Source organism: Nestor notabilis, unplaced genomic scaffold (assembly GCF_000696875.1).
Source record: "Nestor notabilis isolate BGI_N333 unplaced genomic scaffold, ASM69687v1 scaffold31902, whole genome shotgun sequence".
Classification (NCBI taxonomy): Eukaryota; Metazoa; Chordata; class Aves; order Psittaciformes; family Psittacidae; genus Nestor; species Nestor notabilis.
The window spans coordinates 7296-27591 of record NW_009918451.1 but is presented as its reverse complement, the minus strand read 5'-3'; the positions used below and the strand labels follow the sequence as shown (position 1 = coordinate 27591).

The 20296-nt window shown below is 39.0% G+C and overlaps 1 protein-coding gene across 1 annotated transcript; it reads left to right on the top strand.

Annotated features, from left to right (window-relative positions):
* Window positions 1-722: 722 nt before the first annotated feature.
* MLH3 (mutL homolog 3) lies at window positions 723-20296 on the top strand. The gene is made up of 12 exons (XM_010009714.1): window positions 723-4014; window positions 7561-7659; window positions 8331-8401; window positions 9384-9488; window positions 11478-11550; window positions 12206-12277; window positions 13253-13361; window positions 16558-16717; window positions 17909-17932; window positions 18134-18215; window positions 19465-19616; window positions 20225-20296. Exons 1-12 carry the CDS (start codon window positions 723-725, stop codon window positions 20294-20296), a joined length of 4311 nt encoding a protein of 1436 aa, XP_010008016.1.

Below are 20296 nucleotides of genomic sequence, written 5' to 3'. Positions count from 1 at the left end.
GAATCCCTGGGTGCCTGTCACAGGCGGAGCACCGGGTCCCTGGAGAGGGCCAGCAGCGCTTTTAGGGCTGCGTGAGGAGCTGTGCGTGAGGGGTGGAGGAAGAGTGGCGTGCCCCCTCGAATACCACTAGGAAACCAGTAGGCATCAAGGACTGGAAAACAGCAGGGTCTGTTTCTCATAAACAGCTTACTCGGTGTCCCACACCCTTCCCAAGCCCAGCTTGTTCCTTTCTTAGATAAATTGCAGCAATTGCTCCTTGGCCAGGATGAGGCATTGTGGACATTGAGGTAGATATGAGGGGAAAGTAGCTTTCTGAACAGTTCTTGATGATGCTTACTCTAAATTTTTTTTATACAATTGGAAGCCTTTTGCTTGCAGGTTCTTTGAATTTTACCTCATCATGGTTGGAGTTTGGTTTGGGTATGTTAAGTCTGAGAATCAAGTATGTTGGTAGTAAGGGGCATAGACATGGCATTCTGGCCATTGAGCCTGAATGCATCAACAGTATGTGATCAAAGCCTGAGCAGGAACATAGTCAACAAAAAAGCCTCAAATACCAGTGAAATTGAGAAAAGTATATTTACGAGGGTAATGCAATAAAGTTTTTTCAGGCCTTTAATTTTTTTGTTTTGTTTTCTTCCCCACGCAGGTTGTTGGTTTAAGGAAGATGGAGGAGTGAACTCCCTGCAGTTTCTTGAGTTTCTCATCTGTCTGATTTTGACATGATCAAGCGTTTGGTGGAAGATGTGCGAGCCAGGCTGCGCTCTGGAATGACTATCAACTCACTGGGGCAGTGTGTTGAGGAGCTTGTCCTCAATAGCGTTGATGCCAAAGCAACATGCGTAGCTATAAGGGTGGATTTGGAAGCTTTTAAGGTCCAGGTGGTTGACAATGGCTCTGGGATGGGGAGAGAGGACTTAAATGCAATGGGAAAGCGGTACTTCACCAGCAAATGCAACTCAGTGGGAGACTTGGAGAAGCTGACATTCTATGGCTTTAGAGGGGAGGCTGTGGCAAGCATAGCCAATGTGGCCAGCATAATGGAAGTTTCATCTAAGACCAGCAGGACAGCAAAAACATTTGTGAAACTATTTCACAATGGGCAAGCACTGGAAGTCTGTGAAGCTGAATTGAGCAGACCAAGTGGTGGAACTACAGTCACTGTGTGTAATCTGTTCCATCAGTTACCAGTGAGGAGGAAGTGTATGGATCCTGTGTTGGAGTTTGAGAGAGTGAGACAGAAAGTAGAGGCTGTTTCACTGATGCATCCCTCTGTTTCACTGTCTTTAAGGAACGATGTTTCTTGTTCTATGGTGCTTCAGCTCCCGAAGACAAGAGATGTTTACTCACGGTTTTGTCAAATTTATGGACTGGGCAGATCCCAGAAGTTACGAGAAATAAATCATAAGTCTGGGGGATTGGAGATAAATGGTTATATCAGCACTGAAGGGCATTACAACAAGAATATGCAGTTCTTATATGTAAACAGAAGGCTTGTTTTAAAGACAAGACTCCATAAACTAATTGATTTTTTATTAAGAAAAGAAAGTGTCATTTGCAAGGCAAAAAGTGCCCCTGTAAGCAGACAGGCTAGTTCAAGTCCTGGTCGCCACCGTTGTGGCCCAGAGTTGTATGGGATCTTCGTTCTTAATGTGACCTGTGCATACAGTGACTATGATGTGTGTCTGGAACCTGCAAAGACTCTAATTGAGTTCCAGAATTGGGATGTTGTTCTAACTTGCATAGAGGAAGGAGTGAAAATATTTTTGAAACGAGAACATTTATTTATTGAACCATGTAGTGAGGACATCAGAGAATTTAATGAAGATAATGACTTTAGTTTGTGTAACGCTCCAGTTCTGAAGCCCTCACTCCCTGATGAGAAGAGCATCCAAGACAGTTTTAAGAAAGCATGCGATGAAATTGTGGATTCCTATGAAATGTGTAACTTGCAATCAAGAGATGTTAAAAGGAAATCTGTTGCTGGACAAAAATCTTCAAGTCTTACAGAGTCAAATAAAAATCTACAGGAAACTGAAATTGCCCCACATCAGAAGATTGATGAACCATCTGATTCCTGCAGAAACAATAAAGCAGAGAATCCACTGCCCAGCAAAGATGACACAGCTTCCGATTTCCTTATATCAGATATCTTGGAGCAGGAGCCAAAAGACACTAACAGTTCCCAGAAACTGCCTGATGCTCATCTGAAACCTTCAGGAAATCTTCGTTCCTCTTTCGGTGGAGGGGCCAGGTCAGAAATAAGAAAAATAGACAGTTCTGGTGACCTCCAGCATTGTGCAGAGAATTACATAAAAGATATGGGAAGCCAGCAAGGCAAAGTAGTGCAGAAAAGCAATGAAGTCTGTATCTTAAAAAATGATGTTACTCGACTGCCGTCTGAGAGAGAAGACTCTAGTGAAACAGCAGTGGGATCTGAAATTGTCTCTGGAAATTCATTGATGAGGCTGTGCAATGCAAGAGGAGAAGACAGGGAAACAGCTGACCTGACACATGATGCTGGAAGATGGGCTGTTAGTTCAGTACCATTAAAATTGTGCTCTACATGCCTCATTACATATGTTACACAAAAAGAGCCCCTACACGCATGTGAACAAACAGAAATAAATCTTGCATTAAACATGCAATGTAGACCCGACCCTGTCAGTGCCAAGGATGTTTTTGGCCACAAAGGGAATTTTCAGTCTTTAAATCCTAAGGATGTTTCCAGCAATACAAATAAAGAATATACACCTCCTTACACCAGAGACGTGTGCATGGCTGATGGTAGTGAGTGGTTACAGAACAGCACTTCGTCAAATGAGGCGAGTAAGGAAGCAGCTGTGCCTATTGCCACCAGTAAAATGCATTATGAGACATCAAACATTTCAGAATTGCCGCTGGCAACTTCTTCAGGTATTCCTCACAATAAAGTTATAAACAGCAATAGAAGACGAATAGCTGTGCCAAGATCTCAGCCCTCTATGAAGCTGAGCTTGTCCACACAGCTGGGTTCATTGGAAAAGTTCAGGAGATACTACGGGAGGGCCAAGTGTACGGTACCAACAGCATTGTCAGAGCAGAGTCAATGTGCTCTCCCAGTGTTTAATTCACAAGCTAATTGTGACTTTTCAGGGAATGATTATGACAGTCATGGTGACTTGAGCACTTGTGTAACTCCACCTGTGGAGGATACAGATTCTGATACTAGTAGCGAAGTTGTTGTTTCTTTAGGAGAGACTTTATTCTGCAGTGGAGCAACTTCAGAGGACAGACGAACCCTTTGTCAGAGTCCTTTGACATTGTCTGATTGCTCTCAGGTTAGTAACAACCATGCAAGTTATACAAGATCTCCAGGATCATTGTCATCCAAACTGTCCAGAATGAAAAGTGACCACAAAGAAGTAGAACAACTTAGTGAACAATTCCCAACAGATTCAAGAAGAAAAGATGACCACTCTTTTGTTTCTGGACCTTCAGATAACAGTTTTTTGTATAATGCTTGTCAAACATATAAATCCTCAGTGGAAAAAACGAGGAACTGTAATTACAGTGTTTCTAAGGGGGATGCATGCTGGCAATTGGATGGTACGGGACTGGAGTCCATGAAAACTGTCAGCACATCACCGCTCAGCAGCATAGAAGAGGAGTACACGGTCTCTTCAAGCAGTGTTTTATCATTACCTGCTAAAAAGGATTGTACTGATGTCACCTGTAAAGATAAAAGTATGTTAGATGTGCCCTCCGAACAAAATCTGAAGGATACTGAGCCTCCCCACACAACCTTCCTAAGTAACTTGGAATTCTCTGCAGACAACACAAGCACAGGCGATCCCAGGAATGATGTGTGTTGTTCTGACTGGCTGCAAGATTTTGATGTTTCATCGGGTAAGACGATATATATCAATAAAGCAACTGGACTGAGCACCTACGGTACTCCTCCTGTGGCAGGATTTCAAGCTGCCTGCATTCAAGATGTAACAACAATGGCTGTGAATGTTGTTTCAGAGAGCGGTAAGAGGGGTGGTGGTGGTTGTAAAAATGGGATGAGGAAAACTGTGTTCTGTTAGGTGCATAAAATATCTTGCTGGCTATAAACCTGACAGTTTATAGCCACTGCCTTACATGTAACAGCTGTATGGAAAACAGGAAAGTGTTGGGAACTATGGAGACAGTAAAACATTAATGTTCAAGATATTAAAAGATATTTTTTAATAAAACAGTAAAAAAATGTCAGCAACTTGTCAACTATCAGACAGCTGCCAAGTTTTCACCAGGCATAATGACATTTAGAATCATCGCAGTTATATATAATTCTTGTTATATAGAAAGTGAGAAACATACCTCAAAGTAAGCCTCCTGGAAAAATACTGTGGGTTTAACCATTTTGTCCTAAGGACTCTATTATTTTTCTAAGAATTTGTTGTTACTGAGAGCCCCGTGTTAAAATGATCTTTTTTCAACCAGCATGCCAAAGTTAAAGCAACCCTTGAAAATTAACAAAATTCTTAACTCTTCATGGAGAATGTGTAGGCTCCTTTCCACAGATTTTGGAAGGCTGTTCTTCCATACTTAGCTTTGTAGGAGCTGTTGTACAGCATTATTGGTGGTTCAATGGTGGAGCTTTGAGGGGTGAGAGGACACTACATTGTATTGTTTTTTTGGGGGTGTGGTGTCCCTGACCCTCATTGATCTATCTGTCAGGTTTGGATTTCTGTGCCCTCCTGGTCTGGCTTGGCAGAATAGTGTCTTTGATAATTTTTCCTTCCATGTATATGCATCTTTGTTCTAAGTTGTTCTTTATTCTGTCTGTAGTGAGAGAAGATACAGTCATTCCACATGTAGACTGTATTTTCTACTGCATAGTTTGTTTCGAAAAAGTAGTTTGGGCTGCTTTCTAGATGATTCTCCTGTGACATATTTGCCTAATTAATCATGATAGATGATGACTGTGTTTTGTTCCATTTTTGTCTGTTACTTTTTGGTGCAGTAGGTGTTTTATTTAAGCTATTCCCTTTTAATTATAAGAATTTATGCCAATAGTTCTTAATACTTACTGTGTTTCGTTGAAGTAGATTTGTTACAAAGGTGAAGACCATCTCTGTTTTTGTTAGGTAAAACTACTTGCAAGTGCAGATATATGCGCCTTGACTAACACTTTTAATTTCTGCGGTTTACCAATTTCAGTTGCCCACAGTGCTGTTTAGTAGCCAGCCAAAACACTGAGATGCGGAGCTTGACCTTCTGTGCAAAATAGTTTGGGTAGTGCATTCATTTTTATAAAGAGAATACCTCACATACCCTTACAGTTTCGGATGATGTACAGTCTGTACTCTTTGAAGATGTATATCATGTTGCATGTCCAATGGCAATGTTCTTTCTTAGCCTTATCATTGGTGTTACTCTCCATTGTATCAATTGTGCCACTCTTTCTTAACTCCACCAATGGTGTTATTCTTTGGTGAAGTATCTACTGCAGCTTTTTTTCTTCTCTTAGGTTGGAAGGTTGGACCTGCCAAACCTTCACACAAGGTGTTTGAACTGTGGCTAGACCCTACAGATCTTAGATTTTCAAAGTTCAACAAACATGTTCTTTCACATGTTTTCAAGCAAATTATATTCTTTCTTCTTAGCCATAGCAATAAACATAACTGTGTCCTCACACGGCATTCATGTCTCCTGAAGTTGGGCGCTGTTCTGGACTGCTGTTAAGACCCAGGAAAGGCATAATTTCTTCACTTGCTATTGTATGCTTTCATTTTGCTTTTTAAAGTAGTATCAGTAACCCCGTATTGACTTAGAATTTCACAGCTCCATGATTTGTTAATAATAGTATCTCATACACAAGTTTAGGGAAATTACATTGGTTGGTGACAGGTGGAAGGAGATATGAATAATCCATATCTTCTTTTCCATGTTGGCAGTGACTATCTGCCATCTTTTCCAGTCACAAGCCATGTACTCAACAGAAATGCTAGATTTTGAAGGTTAGACTCAGGCACCTTTATACTGGTTAAAATGATTGCTACAGGAAAATTTATCAAGCTTCATTTCACCATCAGATGCCTTTTTGAATAATGCTATGCTTTTGTAGTAGATTAACATCCCAGTTCAACCTGGTCTTTGTTGTTATGCCAGTTTTGTTTGCATTTGTAATTACTTTTATTACATTATTGACTGATGTGTCATTACGGTAGTATCTTTTAATGATCTAATTGAGGCATGTGAAAATGGATACTCAAATATGGTAATTTTATGTGGTTTGCATGTATAAAGTAGATACGTTATTATCCTCAGCACGTTTTCTGATGTTACGTGTCAGAAAAGTCGTATTAATAACATCTCTGCCAGCTTCAAATTCTCAGTGGCCTTTGGGCAAGAGAATCCTAGCTTTATGAACAATGTATATTCTGAATAGGGATTTTCCCTGCAACAGGAAGCAGGGAGATGACTCTTTATTACATGTATAAAATACTGGACTTCATATAGACAATAGATGCTTTTGTGGACTTGTGAGAGAATACCTTTCCATGACATTATAGAAGTTCTGTCAAAGTCTGAATTTAGCAGCATTCTTCAATTTGCTGCATTTTACCGGGATCCATGTCAGACCATCTTGTCCTCTGTTCTGCAGCTTGTGACAGTGCAACACTGAGTTACTGTCCCGTGCTAGGCTGCCATTTGGATTCTTGAAAGGATTCTTGCTCCCCAGGGTAGACCATCATTGGTCCTTACTGGAATAGAGCTGACAGTCAACAGTCTATGAACTGGCCTAGGATCTCATAGAGCCTTTTTACACTGAGCTTATCAGCATGCAGCTGGTTTTCTTTGGCGTTATCACTCTGCCACTTTTCCTGAATGCACACCCTTAATTTCTCAGTAGAAAGGAACTTTATTGATTCATTATTATTTCACGAAGAATAGAAGTCTGAATTGTACCAAAGGAAGGGTGAAATGTTTACCACTGTGCTGGAAATCTGAGCCACTTGCTTAATAATCTTGATAACAGCGCAGGTTTGTAATATCATTAAATCATTTCTGGGTGGGTAGGAACATGTTGTTAGGCTAATTCTGGTATCTCATGTGGCCTCACTGGCTTGCAGTTTTCAGTTCTACAAGTTCCTGATAACTGTATTAAGTATTGATAGGAGTGGTGATAGACTGACAGTTTTACCACTCCTTAATAGAGGGAATTCAAGAGTATTTTGATATCTGACAGACTCCTATAGGCCTCCTCTTTTTCTTTGGGGATAACACTTCTGATTGCACTAATTCTGGAAATAATTGTTACATGTTTAAAGCAGCAGCAATTTTAAAGGACAGTCCTGCAGAAGGCACAGTAATGTTTTAAAATACATTTCCTGATGCAGATGTGTCTGGTAATTCTCAACTTTTTACATATGTGCTGTTTTTCCTCAAGGTTAGATTGCAAAACCAGTGGGATACTCTAATTTGTAGAGGGCTGAGTACATGCTCATTTATGAGAATATAACAATTGTATGGCTTTTTGTAATTTTGAATGCTGTTGAAGCTGCAGCAGTGAATTTATATTGTGTTTAGGCTTTCAGTTCAGGTGCCATCCGTTTAGAAGTGAGATTGTGCTACCCTTCCTTCCTAGACCTCGAAAAGAGAAGACTCTAGCAAGCCAGGATCTGAGAGGTAGGGCCAGCTTTCCAGGACGTGGTGTTCTGTAGTAAAAACAAATCAAAGAATTCTCCCAGATGTCCCAACAGGATCCCAGAATTACTCAAGGTCTGTTAACAATGGGACCATGTGAGTCATCTCAAATCTAGAACTGGGAAAAAAAATCTTTTAGGGTTGAAAGCAGGTTAGGGGATACTTATTTACAGGATGAAATACCCAGTTCTTTGTTGAATTATGTCAGCAGTTTGAAGAATAATTACCTACTCCCTTCTTTGTACTCGTTCCAACCTTGGAATGTGAAAAATAGCTTCAATCCTCACCTTTTTTTTTTTTTTTTTTTTTTTTTTTTTTTTTTTTTTTTGTGGTGGAGAGGATGAAATCATCTTTTTGGTATGTGGCTTTGTCCAGAGGGAGTGGGTAGCTAAACAGGTCTTTCTTTCCCTTCCCTGCAACCCTCATCCATTTCCGGGGCCTGTTGAATTGTTCTGCAGCATGTTTAGGACTCAGAAAGATGCAGTGTCTTTCCTAGTTAAGACAGACTTCCATTATTTATTTGTACATGCAATCCTTTTTATGAAGAAAAAAACCCAACCCACCAACGTGTGTGTAAGGTAAAGGTACCCAACGCATCTTTGCGCCTTCTGTTGATGGATAGTCTCCGTATTATCTATGTTGCTCTTTCCTAGATGCTGAAGGGGAGTCTCTCCAGTTGTTGCTTTCAGAATGGGATAATCCTGTTTTTGTTCCCTGCCCAGAAGTAAGTGCTACCTCACATCTCATGCTAAAATAGGAGTTGTTTTAGCCTTCTTTTATTTTCTGACATGGGGATCAAAATTGCAGATATTGTAATTGTTGCATATAAGTCATTTGGTGATATATTAGACTATAGACCTGCTAGTTATGTGTTTTTATAGACTATTTATATGTAAGTCATTGTTCTGATTTATTCAGAGCCAGAGAAGCAGATATAAGGCTAATCTTTCACCCTTTCAAAAGCAAAACATTATCGTAAACTTTCCCTTTACAGAGATAATAATCTTAAAATTAAAAGTTTTTGAATGGCAAAATTGCAGTGTAGTGTCTGTCCTCTTTGTGGACAGAATTAAAATAACCCAGCTTTCTTATCTGGGATGCAATGAGTCTTAAAAGTACATTTTACTATAGTTGTTTTTATAGCCTGGCAGGGTTATAGTATGTGAGAGGGAAACAATGTTAGAGCTTTTATAAAAACTTCCTTTGTTGTCATGAGGTAGCATTATCTTCAATCATCATGTTGTGTATGTGTAAACACACATATATAACCATGTCCACCTGCAAACAATAGGGATGGAGTAGCAAACCACCTGCTGGTGAGTTTCTGAAAAGGAGCAGTTTGTTCAGTCGTTACTGTGACGTGTATTCTGACTCATTTCAGGGTAATACATCTTTATAATGCAGTCCATTGTGTCCTCACGTAGGCTGAGAATTAGCTTCGGCTTTTCTGATAGGTACTTGAAAACAGCTGAATGCATTGAAGTTAGCAGGTAATATCCAGGTGGGAAGGTGTATGGGGATGGAAATAGAGGGATTGCTGGATGCTATCTTTAGCTAGTGCTGTTCTTGTGTAGGAAGCTTGGTTTGTCAAAATACAGTTATTTCTAGTTTTTCTTAAAGCTGGTTTGTTGGGGGAATTTTGTGTTTGTCTGGGGGTTTTACCAAATCCTTTATAGCTTGCTTGATCCATAATTCTGTTTTTACAGATAGCCATTGATGTGACCAGCAGTCAGGCTGACAATCTGGCTGTGAAAATTCACAACATCTTACATCCTTATCGTTTCACCAAAGACATGGTTCATTCGATGCAGGTACAATATGACCTATTACTATTTTTCACGTGCAAATTCCCACTCAGGAGATGGGATTTACTAATGTTTCTGACTGGTGGGAAAGAGGTATCCAGGGAAATAGTTCATATCCCTAATTTTCACAAGCAGAAAGGGCAATTTTGGTTGCTGTGTGATAACAGCAGACACATGTCATGCCAGATCTTAGTATCATCTTATGGTTGATCATTTGCTATCTACAAGTGACTCCAAAGTTCCTTGACTGTATGGTTAAATCATATCAATAGGCAGCCCTGTTACTGCTGCTTAGAAAGATTGTTAACTAAATATTTCAGTGGGCAGTTTATCTGTCTTCCGTATCCTTTATTGACCTTAAAAATTTAATTTGTCAGCAGAGTGATTTAAAAAGCAAATCCCAGATTTCATGGAAAGGTTTTAAATTCTACTTTAAGATTCATGTCTGCCCTCAAAAGCAATTCTTAAAAATGGCATCAGGCTATCGAGTTTAACTGGTTTAAGTACTTCTTTATAAAATGTTTTAAATGTTAGCTTAAAAGCTGATGTAAATGCATAGCTTCAACTTACATTCTTTTTGATGGTTTGCCCGGAAAGAAATGCTGAAGTGGGTTCTCTCCCTGTCTTGCATCTCAATGACATAAGGCCTGCAGGCCCAGTCAGCATTATTCTCTGCAGTAAGGCTACTGACCTTGAGATTGCAGGTTATGATATGTGGGGCATGGTAATGTTGATCTCCAAGGTGGACAAGGATCCAAATGATTCCCTTACTTAGGTTGTGTGTGCAAGAATAACAGGAATAAATAACGTTATTACAGTGAACAGGTTATGTTTCACAAAGATAGGAGAGGAAAGCTAGAAAATGAAAGGTACCATTTTTCTGTGCACTCATAATAAGAACTGTTTTTTAAAACTTACTGAGTGGTTCTATGATTAACTTTACCTTGGGTAATGTTTTCCTTTGTATGTTTTTGAAAAGGTAAAGCTAGAAGAAATTACTATTTTCCATCTCTGAGGGAGCTAAATACTGCCTCCAATACCCTATAGCAATTTTGAGAATCTCTCAAAAGACCAAAAGCAAAATAATGTTGCATCATGGCATAGGAAAAGAATAAAAAGAATCATTAACATATTCCATCCCTGAAAAGAAATAGGATCATCTATTAATTTTTACCTAAGAGGTGAACAATGCACATGTTGTGAGACAGAGAATTCAGAGTGAGCTCTAACTATGTGACTTGAGAAGAAATTCCTCCCACATCTATTGATTTAAATCTAACAATAAGATACTAAATGCATTGTGCATGCCGGGTTAGTATTCCCTGTAGTTCTGGTTTATTTCTGATGCTTGAGGGGAAGGAGGAATCAAGTCACAGGGGCAAATTCTACATCAGAAAGTGAGGCGGCGTTAAAAATGCTTCCTGGCTCTTAGAGGTGATCAACACAAGACCTGAAACACATAGCAGGTTAAAAAAGTTGTTTACATTCTCTTTTGGTGATACCAGCAGGTACTCGGAGTTGTGCACTGCTTTAACTCCCAACTCATGGAGGCTTCTACAAGACCATGTAATCTGTTCTGTAAATTTCCAGCTCCATCACTGAATAATTAGAGTTTCTCTTTGGAAAAAAAAATCCAGAATTATTTTATTGGATATTTTAAAGCTTTCTCTTAGTTCCAGACTGAACTGTTTCATGACCAATTTATGGTCATTTGACTGTCTGCCAGTATTGTCTTTTAGCTTAAATAATCCCTGCCTTTTCCATATTTACCCTCACTGTATTTATAAAGAATAAGTACATACTTTCTCAGTCTCAATTTTTCTAGGCCAAATTCTTTAAGCCTTTGTGATTAGAAAAGCTGTGGTTTCCACTCCCCTAATCATCCTACTAGCTCTTTGTTGCACTTCATCCATTTTGATTGTCGTCTTCTTTTGTTTACCTTCATTTAAAAAATAAGCTTACCACCGGGTAATGATTTTTCTGAGTATCTTACAGGTTCTTCAGCAAGTGGACAATAAATTTATCGCTTGTTTAATCAACACTAGGAAAGAAATGGATAAAAAGGCAGGTAAGAGTAGTTATTAACATGAAGTTGAGGTTGCTGTCAAGCGCAGTTAGACTGCAGAGAGAACACTGTCCTTGTTTCTATTCTCTTCTTGCCTTGGGATGATATTGTGAGTAGAGGAAAATGTTAGTCTTCATTTGAAATTTCCTGGATCTTCTTTATCTTTATTTTGGACATTGTTGAATGTTCCTAATGCCTTCAGATTAGTGCAATAAAAATAGATTGTGCTCAAATTACGGATATCTTTCAGACTGTTCACAGTATCTGGATATATTCATTGTTGAAGCTTACTGCAGCTGTACAAAAAAAGCATTCAAAACCAGCAGGTTTTGTAACATTTTTAAAAATCGTATTAAACAGAACAGTTTGTGGGTGACCTTGGGTCTCTTTCTGAAGTTAGATGAATATGTCAATAGACAAGAGTTCCTGACTCGGTCTAATAACCTTAATTTAAATGCCAGTTTGGATTACTAAATTTCTATTCTGTAGTGAGTGACTTTATGTTCTGCCAATAGAGCTTCCTCCTCACTTTATTTCTGGAAATCTGGCTGATATTTATCTTCTCAATGTAGCCTGTAGGGAGCAGTTATTCTTCCTGACCTGTGCAGTTGTCTGGTACAGAGTTGTCTATTTCTCATCTGTTGTGGTACATTTTTAGATGGAAACCTCTTGATTTTGGTGGACCAACATGCAGCTCATGAACGGATCCGCTTGGAGCAGCTTATTGCAGGTGAGGATTCAGATCGTTGTAAGAAAAAAAGATAATCAGTGCCAGAAAAGTACAAACAAGCCATCTGGAATGTATGGAACCAATAGGATATTCATTTGTCATCTTTATCCTGATCCCTAGGAGCATGCAGACATTCAGTATCTGTAGCAGTCATAGTACTAGCAGCTGAGAATTGTTACAGTGTTTGCAGAATTAGAAGATACCCTTCTTACCCACAGAACTATCAAACTAAAATAGTCCTGACGTAATGAAAGAGCAGGAAGACTGATAGGAAAAACAATGAAGAGGAAATAGAGCAACATCAATAAGATTATGTGGTTATGCTGTGAAGAATAAGACATGGGATGCAGAGTAAAGAGCATAGTTCATTTAATTCCTTTTTAGCTGAATACTGTGCTCAAAGCCTAAAATTTCCACAGTCTGAAATTGTTTGCAAAGGGATAATAGTCTTCTCTGTGAGCTCATTAGCCATTGGTTTCAGTGTTAAAAAGCACAATAGTCATCCATCAAGTACTAAAAAAATCATTGACCTTCTCTTTCATCAACAAATACTGCATAGTTCCTGCAGAGAGGGTTCCCAGAACTCTGCTCCTTTTGGTCAGGTACTGAAAAAAAAGTTAAAGACTGAAGGGAGAAATGCTTAATGAATAGTATTTTAATGCCATTTATATCAGACTTTTCTGTGGAAAAATTGCTCTCTGTGAGTTGGACTAAATATATCAGTAGTTTTTTTGCTATTTAGGGTCACTCTTTTTTGGAACTGGTGGGAAAAAACAAAGTGGCATTAACCAACCCTTCCCCAGAGACTAGATGTCTAGTTTGTGACATTCCCAGTCCTCCACAAGTTTCAGGAGAAGGCATTCTGTGGTCACTTTTTAATCCAAACAGAGGATTACTGCCAAACCATAGGGTCATTAAGGGTAATGCCTGTGTAAATATTCTAAGAGGGGATACTTCTAAATGATTCATTCACAGATTCCTATGAGAAGGAAGCTGCAGCGTGTGGCAAGAAGAAACTACTGTCTTCCTCCATCTCTCCCCCTTTGGAGATTGAAGTTACAGAAGAACAAAGAAGAGTTCTACGGTTAGTAATGGCCAGTAGCTCTAAACTTTGGGGATGGCTCTCTTGACCAGGAAGATCTCTATGTATTGCTAGGTTAACATGAAGCTCAGGAAGGAAGCCGTTGACTTTCCTGAGCTGAGACCAGTTGGCTGTATCTGTGCTGGGGGAAATAGGTGTGCTTCTAGGGCACATTGTTACAACATCTCGTGACAAAACCATGTGGTATGCCATTTCTGTACCTCAGTATGCTGTGGTTTCCCTGGGAAAGGAAACCTTCACATGTGGGCCAGAAGAGTGCCAAAGCTGTCTCCAATAGATCCTACTGTCTGGGGCTTAAGACTTGGGAGTGCGCACTGGAATGCAGTGCCCATAGTGTCAATCTAGTCACTGATTTAACAGGCACTGTTTGAGAAGAGAAGGATGGGCTATGGAAAGTTTGTATTGTGAATCCTTCAAAAATGCATTCCTTAATCCTAGGTGCCTGCCAAGAGTAACTAATGAACACTGTTTCCCAAATGTTTCAGAGTGGTGGCCTAGCTACTATTAAGACATTTAACTTTTGTACTGAAAGAGTTTACATACACTTTGTTGTTGGACTATTGCAGACCTACTGGATGCTAGTCAAACTTTTTTCCCAGAAATCCCTATGTCACCTGTGATGTGCATTTGTGAGGTTTTTTTCCCTTGCATTATTCTTCATTTTCAGGTGAGGTTCTATCTTGATATTCACAGAACTACTTCATTATTCTAAAACTGCTCATTTGTTACGCCTGTGGCAAACTCAGCAGCTTTTAAGTCATTCCTTGTTAAGATTGTTGCCTGTTACAGGGATATACTTGTTTGTGTAAAGCCCTTTTTGGGTGTATTCCAGTCATAACAGTATCACTGCTGTACCCATTTGGTATATTTGTGTGAGAGTGACCAATACCAGAAATTCCGAAGGAAAGTGTAAAGTACTAATATGTTCCACCTGCCCTAGGAAAAATGTGAGAATGTAACCACTGCTGTTCATAGTTCAGTAATATTTGGATGCCTTTGTTGTTCCTACCTCTTAATGATGTTATTGCTTCGCAGTATATTATTACATCACAATATTTGTAATGCATCTTGTTCATGAATTATTTTTGCACTCATCTTTGAATGTCCCATTTCTGATATATCTGTGTTTGAGACTGGATGGCCAAAACTGAATTCAGTATACCAAGTGAGGGTATCCCATTGATTTGTACAGGAGCTTTGCAGTTGTGCCATTATTTTCTGTCCGTAATATCAACACCTGCTATTTTGACTGCTTTTTTGGCTACTGCTACTTGCATGAACTCCTTGCTTATTGAATGGCATTTATTTGTCTTCAGGAGCAGTGAATTCAATTTTTCTGTCTATTTTTCATTACAGCTTTTTCATTCATCCTACTGATTTTATTCACCATTTTTCTACTTGTTTTAAGTTCTGATTGAGTTCAACATTGGCTTTAGTCTCAGCTGACCTAAGTAATTTCCTGCTTGACCATGTCTCTTCTTTTCCACATCATTAATAAACAATTATGAAGATACAGATCAGGACTCATGTAATGTTGAACACTGACCATCTGTTGCCAGCATACCTTTTTTTCTGTAGTCTTATGATAAATGTTACTTCTCTATCGATGACAACTTTTTGCATTTGCATTTCTAGTCCCTTTTAAAGAGGCAGCATTAAAGTCTTTCTGAAAGACCAAATAAGTTCTGTGAGCTAGTTTTCTACATCAGCTAAATCACAAGCATACTACAAAAATCAGTAAGATAAAGAAAATGAGAGGCATGGATTTATTTTAGGGATGTTGTTTAAATTATTCAGCACAGTGGGATGCCACTTGAGATTTTTAGTTATCACCTGAGGTTATGCAAGAGAATTACTGGTGCTCCCATATACTGGTGCTGGCTTACTGGTGCTTTTAATGTGTTGCTCTTCGATTTATCAGTGTTTATTGGCAGCTCATCGCTTTGCAGTCACCCTGGGAGACTATCCTTACTAAAAAGTTATGAATTAAAAATACTATGTAAAAATCAGAATTCTGTTGTTGTTGGCTGAGTATGATTGTATTCTGTGGTAAAGTTGGATGTAATGAAATAAATTTACTTCCCCAAAAGACCTTTCTCTTCAGCTATACTTGCTGTTTAATAGGTCAGCTGGACCTCTGGTTCACCTGCAGCTTTAATTCTCTCATTTGTCTGGTAAGCATTGTAGTAGTGCATTGTTCTGGTGACTCTCTTGAACTTCCTTTTTTTTTTTTTGCCCCTTAAAAAAAAAAAAAACCAACCAAAAACCTGATTGACTTGAATAGCTGCTTGGATTCTGTCATTTCACCACAATGAGCTTTTTCTGTCTGTCTCTGCTCTTGCTGAAGGCTCTACATTTCTTCTTTCTTTGGGTGGAATTGCCCAAGTCATCTCCATATGGAGGCTAATAATCGTATTATTCTCATGACTGAATTTAGTAAGTTTAGATTAGCTTCTTTTTTATTCAAAGAATGTTTTCTAAAATTGACCTTCAGCACCTTCAATTTAAATGAATATTCCCTGAGTTAATAAACTATGTATTGTTACAGTTGTTTTCATTTTGAAGATGAGTTCTCATCTGACTGTGAAGTCCTGTTTTTGTGTGTATTTTTCCATCCACAGGATGACATGTCAGGTTAAGTAACAGTTGTTCTTTCCTGGGTTCTCTTTGCTTAATGGGATGTAAAGTTCATTAAACCATCATAAATTTCTTGCAATATTTTTTTCCATGGTAAGTATTTGTTATTGAATTGATGTAAGAATTTGTTACTGATGTCAATTGAAATCACAGATTTTTAGGTTAGACTTAAAGGAATCTTTTTGCTGTGTAATTTCAGTATCTGGAATGTTTGTTTGTTGAACCAGAGCCTTCGTGTGTCTTTAGAAAAGATAGATTTATGAATTCAGACATAGAGCTTCTCTTCACATAACACTGGAACTCTTAGATCTTGTGATTGTGGAATATGAAATATGCACAGTTGACTGGAGTGAAAAAATGTAGCTGCACGTAGGCTGAAAGGGCAAAATTACTTGGAATCTCATGATGCGTGCATTTGAGATTGGAAACTGTTACAGGAAGAAACATGTATGTGGACTACAGAAAGACTTATGTATGCCATGGAGACAGAGCTCCTGTGGTTGATGTCTCGTTCCTGATTTTTTTTTTCTTTTTTCCTCAGGTGCTGCTACAAAAATTTGGAGGACTTAGGTCTTGAATTATCATTTCCTGAGATGAATAGGTCCTTGATTCTAGTGAGGAAAGTGCCACTGTGTGTTATAGAAAGAGAAGCCAATGAATTACGACGGAAAAGACAACCTGTCACTAAAAGCATTGTAGAGGTCAGTTGCCGATACAAGTGAAATTGTCATACTGGGTCTTGTTCTGTATTAATGGCCCAGAGTATTAGAATATCCCTGTTTTAAGGGAGACAGTGAAGTCCCCTGGCAAATATGTGTGCCATCCCTTTTAAGTAGCTAAACAGTCCCTTGACTGAAATCCCTGAACTGTAAAGAAACAATAAGAGGCTGTTTCAGGCTTGGACTAATGGAGAAGCTAAGAAAAATAGTATGTAGTACAGATATTTCAACAGTTTACAGCTCATGAATGCTTGAATGAACAGTGTAATGATTAATATTGCTGATACAGAAATGTTGTTTGTTAGGATTTAAAGTTGTTTTCCTGGAATCTCTACATGTATAGTGCAGCTTTCTAAAAGCTCTGGTCCAGATGTTCTGAAGTTGGAGGAAGAAAGTGCTGAACTGATTACTTGCAGTTTCCACTGCAAAGAGTTCTCCACAATTGTAACTGCTTCAAGGACTCCTTAAAAATTGTTTCTGGAGTACCATAATCAGCCACTAGGCTGAGCCATTGTGAACCAGGCCAGTCTTTCCATACATCTCTTTTAATATGAAAAAAAGAAACAGAGAAGATGCTTCATCTGATTACATTTTCTTTTCCAACCTTGTTATAATTGGGAAGAACTCAAAATGCACTCTTCTGGTGTGATTTGGGAGCCAAGAGCACTAAAAGTGGTGGAGGAGGGGATCAGGTCTGTGCCTCACGAGCATTCATTCTTAGCTGATGGCTCAAGATTTCATGAGTATTTTGGCAGATCTGTTCTGCAGTCTGTTTATTTTAATTAGGACTAGTAGGACATATTCATGATTGATTATGAATTCATTGCATTTTAGACACCAGAATTAGATCCACATAGACTATTATCCAAAGGAGAAAGGGTAGCTATTCAAAGATAACAAATTCATTGCATAAGAGTTCCATTATACCTATTCTACAGATAGGAAACTTATGCAGAGAGGAACCAAGTGATTAATGTAAAGTCTGATAAGATACTTGTGAGAGGTCAGGACTTGCACCTAGATCTTTCACACTGTGGTCAGTGTACTAGCAACAGCATATTTTTTCCTGGTGCTGACAGCTACACAGTAAGTTACACACAGATGAGGACAAAGCAGGGTATGGGCAATGAAGGAGAGAAATAGCAACTGATGATACTACTTTTTTCTTTCCAGGAGCTTATTCAAGAACAAGTTGAGGTGAGTTGCCATCCTCTTCTGAAATTGACTGTAATAATGCAAAGTTTACTGCATGAACCAAAGGGAGCAAGTGTGTTAAGCCTCAAATGAGAGAGATGGAATCCACTAGCGTTTCCTCAATTTTAGTTTCCTTTGTGTTACAGTTCTTCCTTTTTCGCATATTAAATTGAAAGTAAGATGATGTTCCCTTACTACTTTTAGCTAGTGCAGACCACAGGAGGAAGAGCACGAGGGACACTGCCTCTGACGTTTCTGAAGGTGTTAGCTTCCCAGGCCTGTCATGGTAGGGAAACTATACTTTTCTTCTCATTCTTTTTTTTTTTTTTTTTTTTTTAAACCCTTTTTTTCTCTACACAACATCCTCCCTGGGGAAGTGGTTTCAAAATGTGTTTGCAGGAATTCCGGGATTACAGGCTGTGCAGGGATGTCTACATAGTGATAAAGAGATAATGATCTTATCATGGACAGCACTGTGAGGGACAAGCAGTACTGCTCTGATTTATCCATGTATGGGCCTAACACGCTTTCCAGCCCTCACATGAAACACAGATAGAATACAGTTCTGAGATACACTCATCCATGTGAGCTCTGAACCATTTCAGTAACAGCTCTGTGAAGGGGCAAGGGGAGGTGTTGGAATCTGCTTGAAAGCAAGCAGCAAAGAAGACTTAGACACTGTACCCAAAAAGCATTTTTTATTTCAGGTAAGTATCAAAAGTACTAGTTTAAGTGAGCCTGTGATCTTTAAAATATTTTTGGAAGGAGTGCAGTAAGAATTTACATCTTCTAACGGACTGTGCCTTTCCAGCACCTGGAAGTGAACACACCTTACAGGTGTAGACTGCAGTAGCTCTAGCCTCTTGTGGCAGTTCCTGTGCCATATAAAATATTGACGAGATTATTCTGGAGGGGTAAATGTGAACCAAAAGCATCTATTTTCACTGCATTCTACAAATGGCAGATAATATATAAAATATGAAATGTATTAATTCATATCTAAAAAAATCCCCATGGCTGAAAGGTCTTGTGTGTCAGTGAAGGCTAAAGATTGCAAAACCCTCTGAAATGACTGTTTGGATTTCCTCTGGATGCCATTAATTGCTCACTTGTGAGAAAGGATTTAGTGGCAGGGCTAGCATTTGGACTTGGAACTGATGCCTGTCAGTGGCTGGCACATAGAATTAATAAAACCTATGGAACTGGTACTGGCCATTTACTTGGTTTCATGCTGCTTGATTTGTGAACTGGTTGCATCTTCAGCCATAACACACACAGTATTAAAATCAAAAAGAAGTCTTACCATCCATCAGATTTGGGTTAGATGAAAGTTCAGGTCATAGAAAGCTGATCGTTATGCAGCAGGCTTGTTAATTGGGCTAAGCCCTAAATGTGCCATACTGCAGCCTCCCAGGTAATCTTTGGGAGCTGCCTTGGTTTCTGTGAAGAGCACAGGTGTGGAGGGAAGGCTGCTGGGAGGTTTGCATTCTCTTTGGCAGTGCCTGCAAGAATTTGTTGGGGTTTTTTTTTTCCAGGTGCTATTAAGTTCAATGAGCATTTGACTTTGGAGGAGAGCTGCAGGCTTATTGAAGCTTTGTCATCTTGCCAGCTTCCCTTCCAGTGTGCTCACGGAAGACCTTCCATGATGCCTCTTGCAGACACAGAACATCTACAGCAGGAAAAGCAGGTATGGTGCAGGACACAGATACACCTCTGATAATCCACACTCTGGATTAGAAGAGGCATGTCATGTATGCATGTGTTGGAACTAGAATGGGCCAGTTTGAAACCATCACCTCTGGCTTTATCTTATTTGAATATTTTACACAGCTGTTTACCAATAAAATAAAAGTTCAGGACACAAAACCTCTGTCCTGCAAATACTTTAGCAAGGATCTCACCATATTGCATTTGAATAGTACATTGACTTGAATGGGGTCCACTAATCTTAATCAAATACTTAAAGTGTTAGCAGGTTTTAAGTGTAAAACTTGGAAAACATAAGTTCTGATACTCTACTAGTGGCAAAGATGCTAATTAAACAAACACTTCCCCAAAGTTGAAGATGCTATGAAATGGGGGGGAAAAAAGGAAAAAATAGCAACATTAAAAAAAAAGTCATTGCTCCTTTCCTCTTGCTGTTACTGTGCTATAAGTTATGAAATTGGATTCTTCTGAAAGTCGGGTGGGACTTCGAATTAGATTTTAAAAACCCGTGGAAATTATTCTATTAGGGCAGAGTATGAAAGCATTGAAGCTCATTTACTTGGTTATGCTTAATTTTTCTCCCTCCAGCCCAAGCCCAACCTGGCTAGACTACGGAAGATGGCGCGGGCATGGCACCTCTTTGGAAAAGAAAGGCCCTAA

Coding starts and splice junctions, on each gene's coding strand:
- MLH3 (XM_010009714.1), top strand. CDS start 723: ATGATCAAGCGTTTGGTGGAAGATGTGCGAGCCAGGCTGCGCTCTGGA. Junction 7,660..8,330: donor AGCAAGCCAGGATCTGAGAG/GTAGGGCCAGCT, acceptor GCTCTTTCCTAG/ATGCTGAAGGGGAGTCTCTC. Junction 12,278..13,252: donor CTTGGAGCAGCTTATTGCAG/GTGAGGATTCAG, acceptor ATTCATTCACAG/ATTCCTATGAGAAGGAAGCT.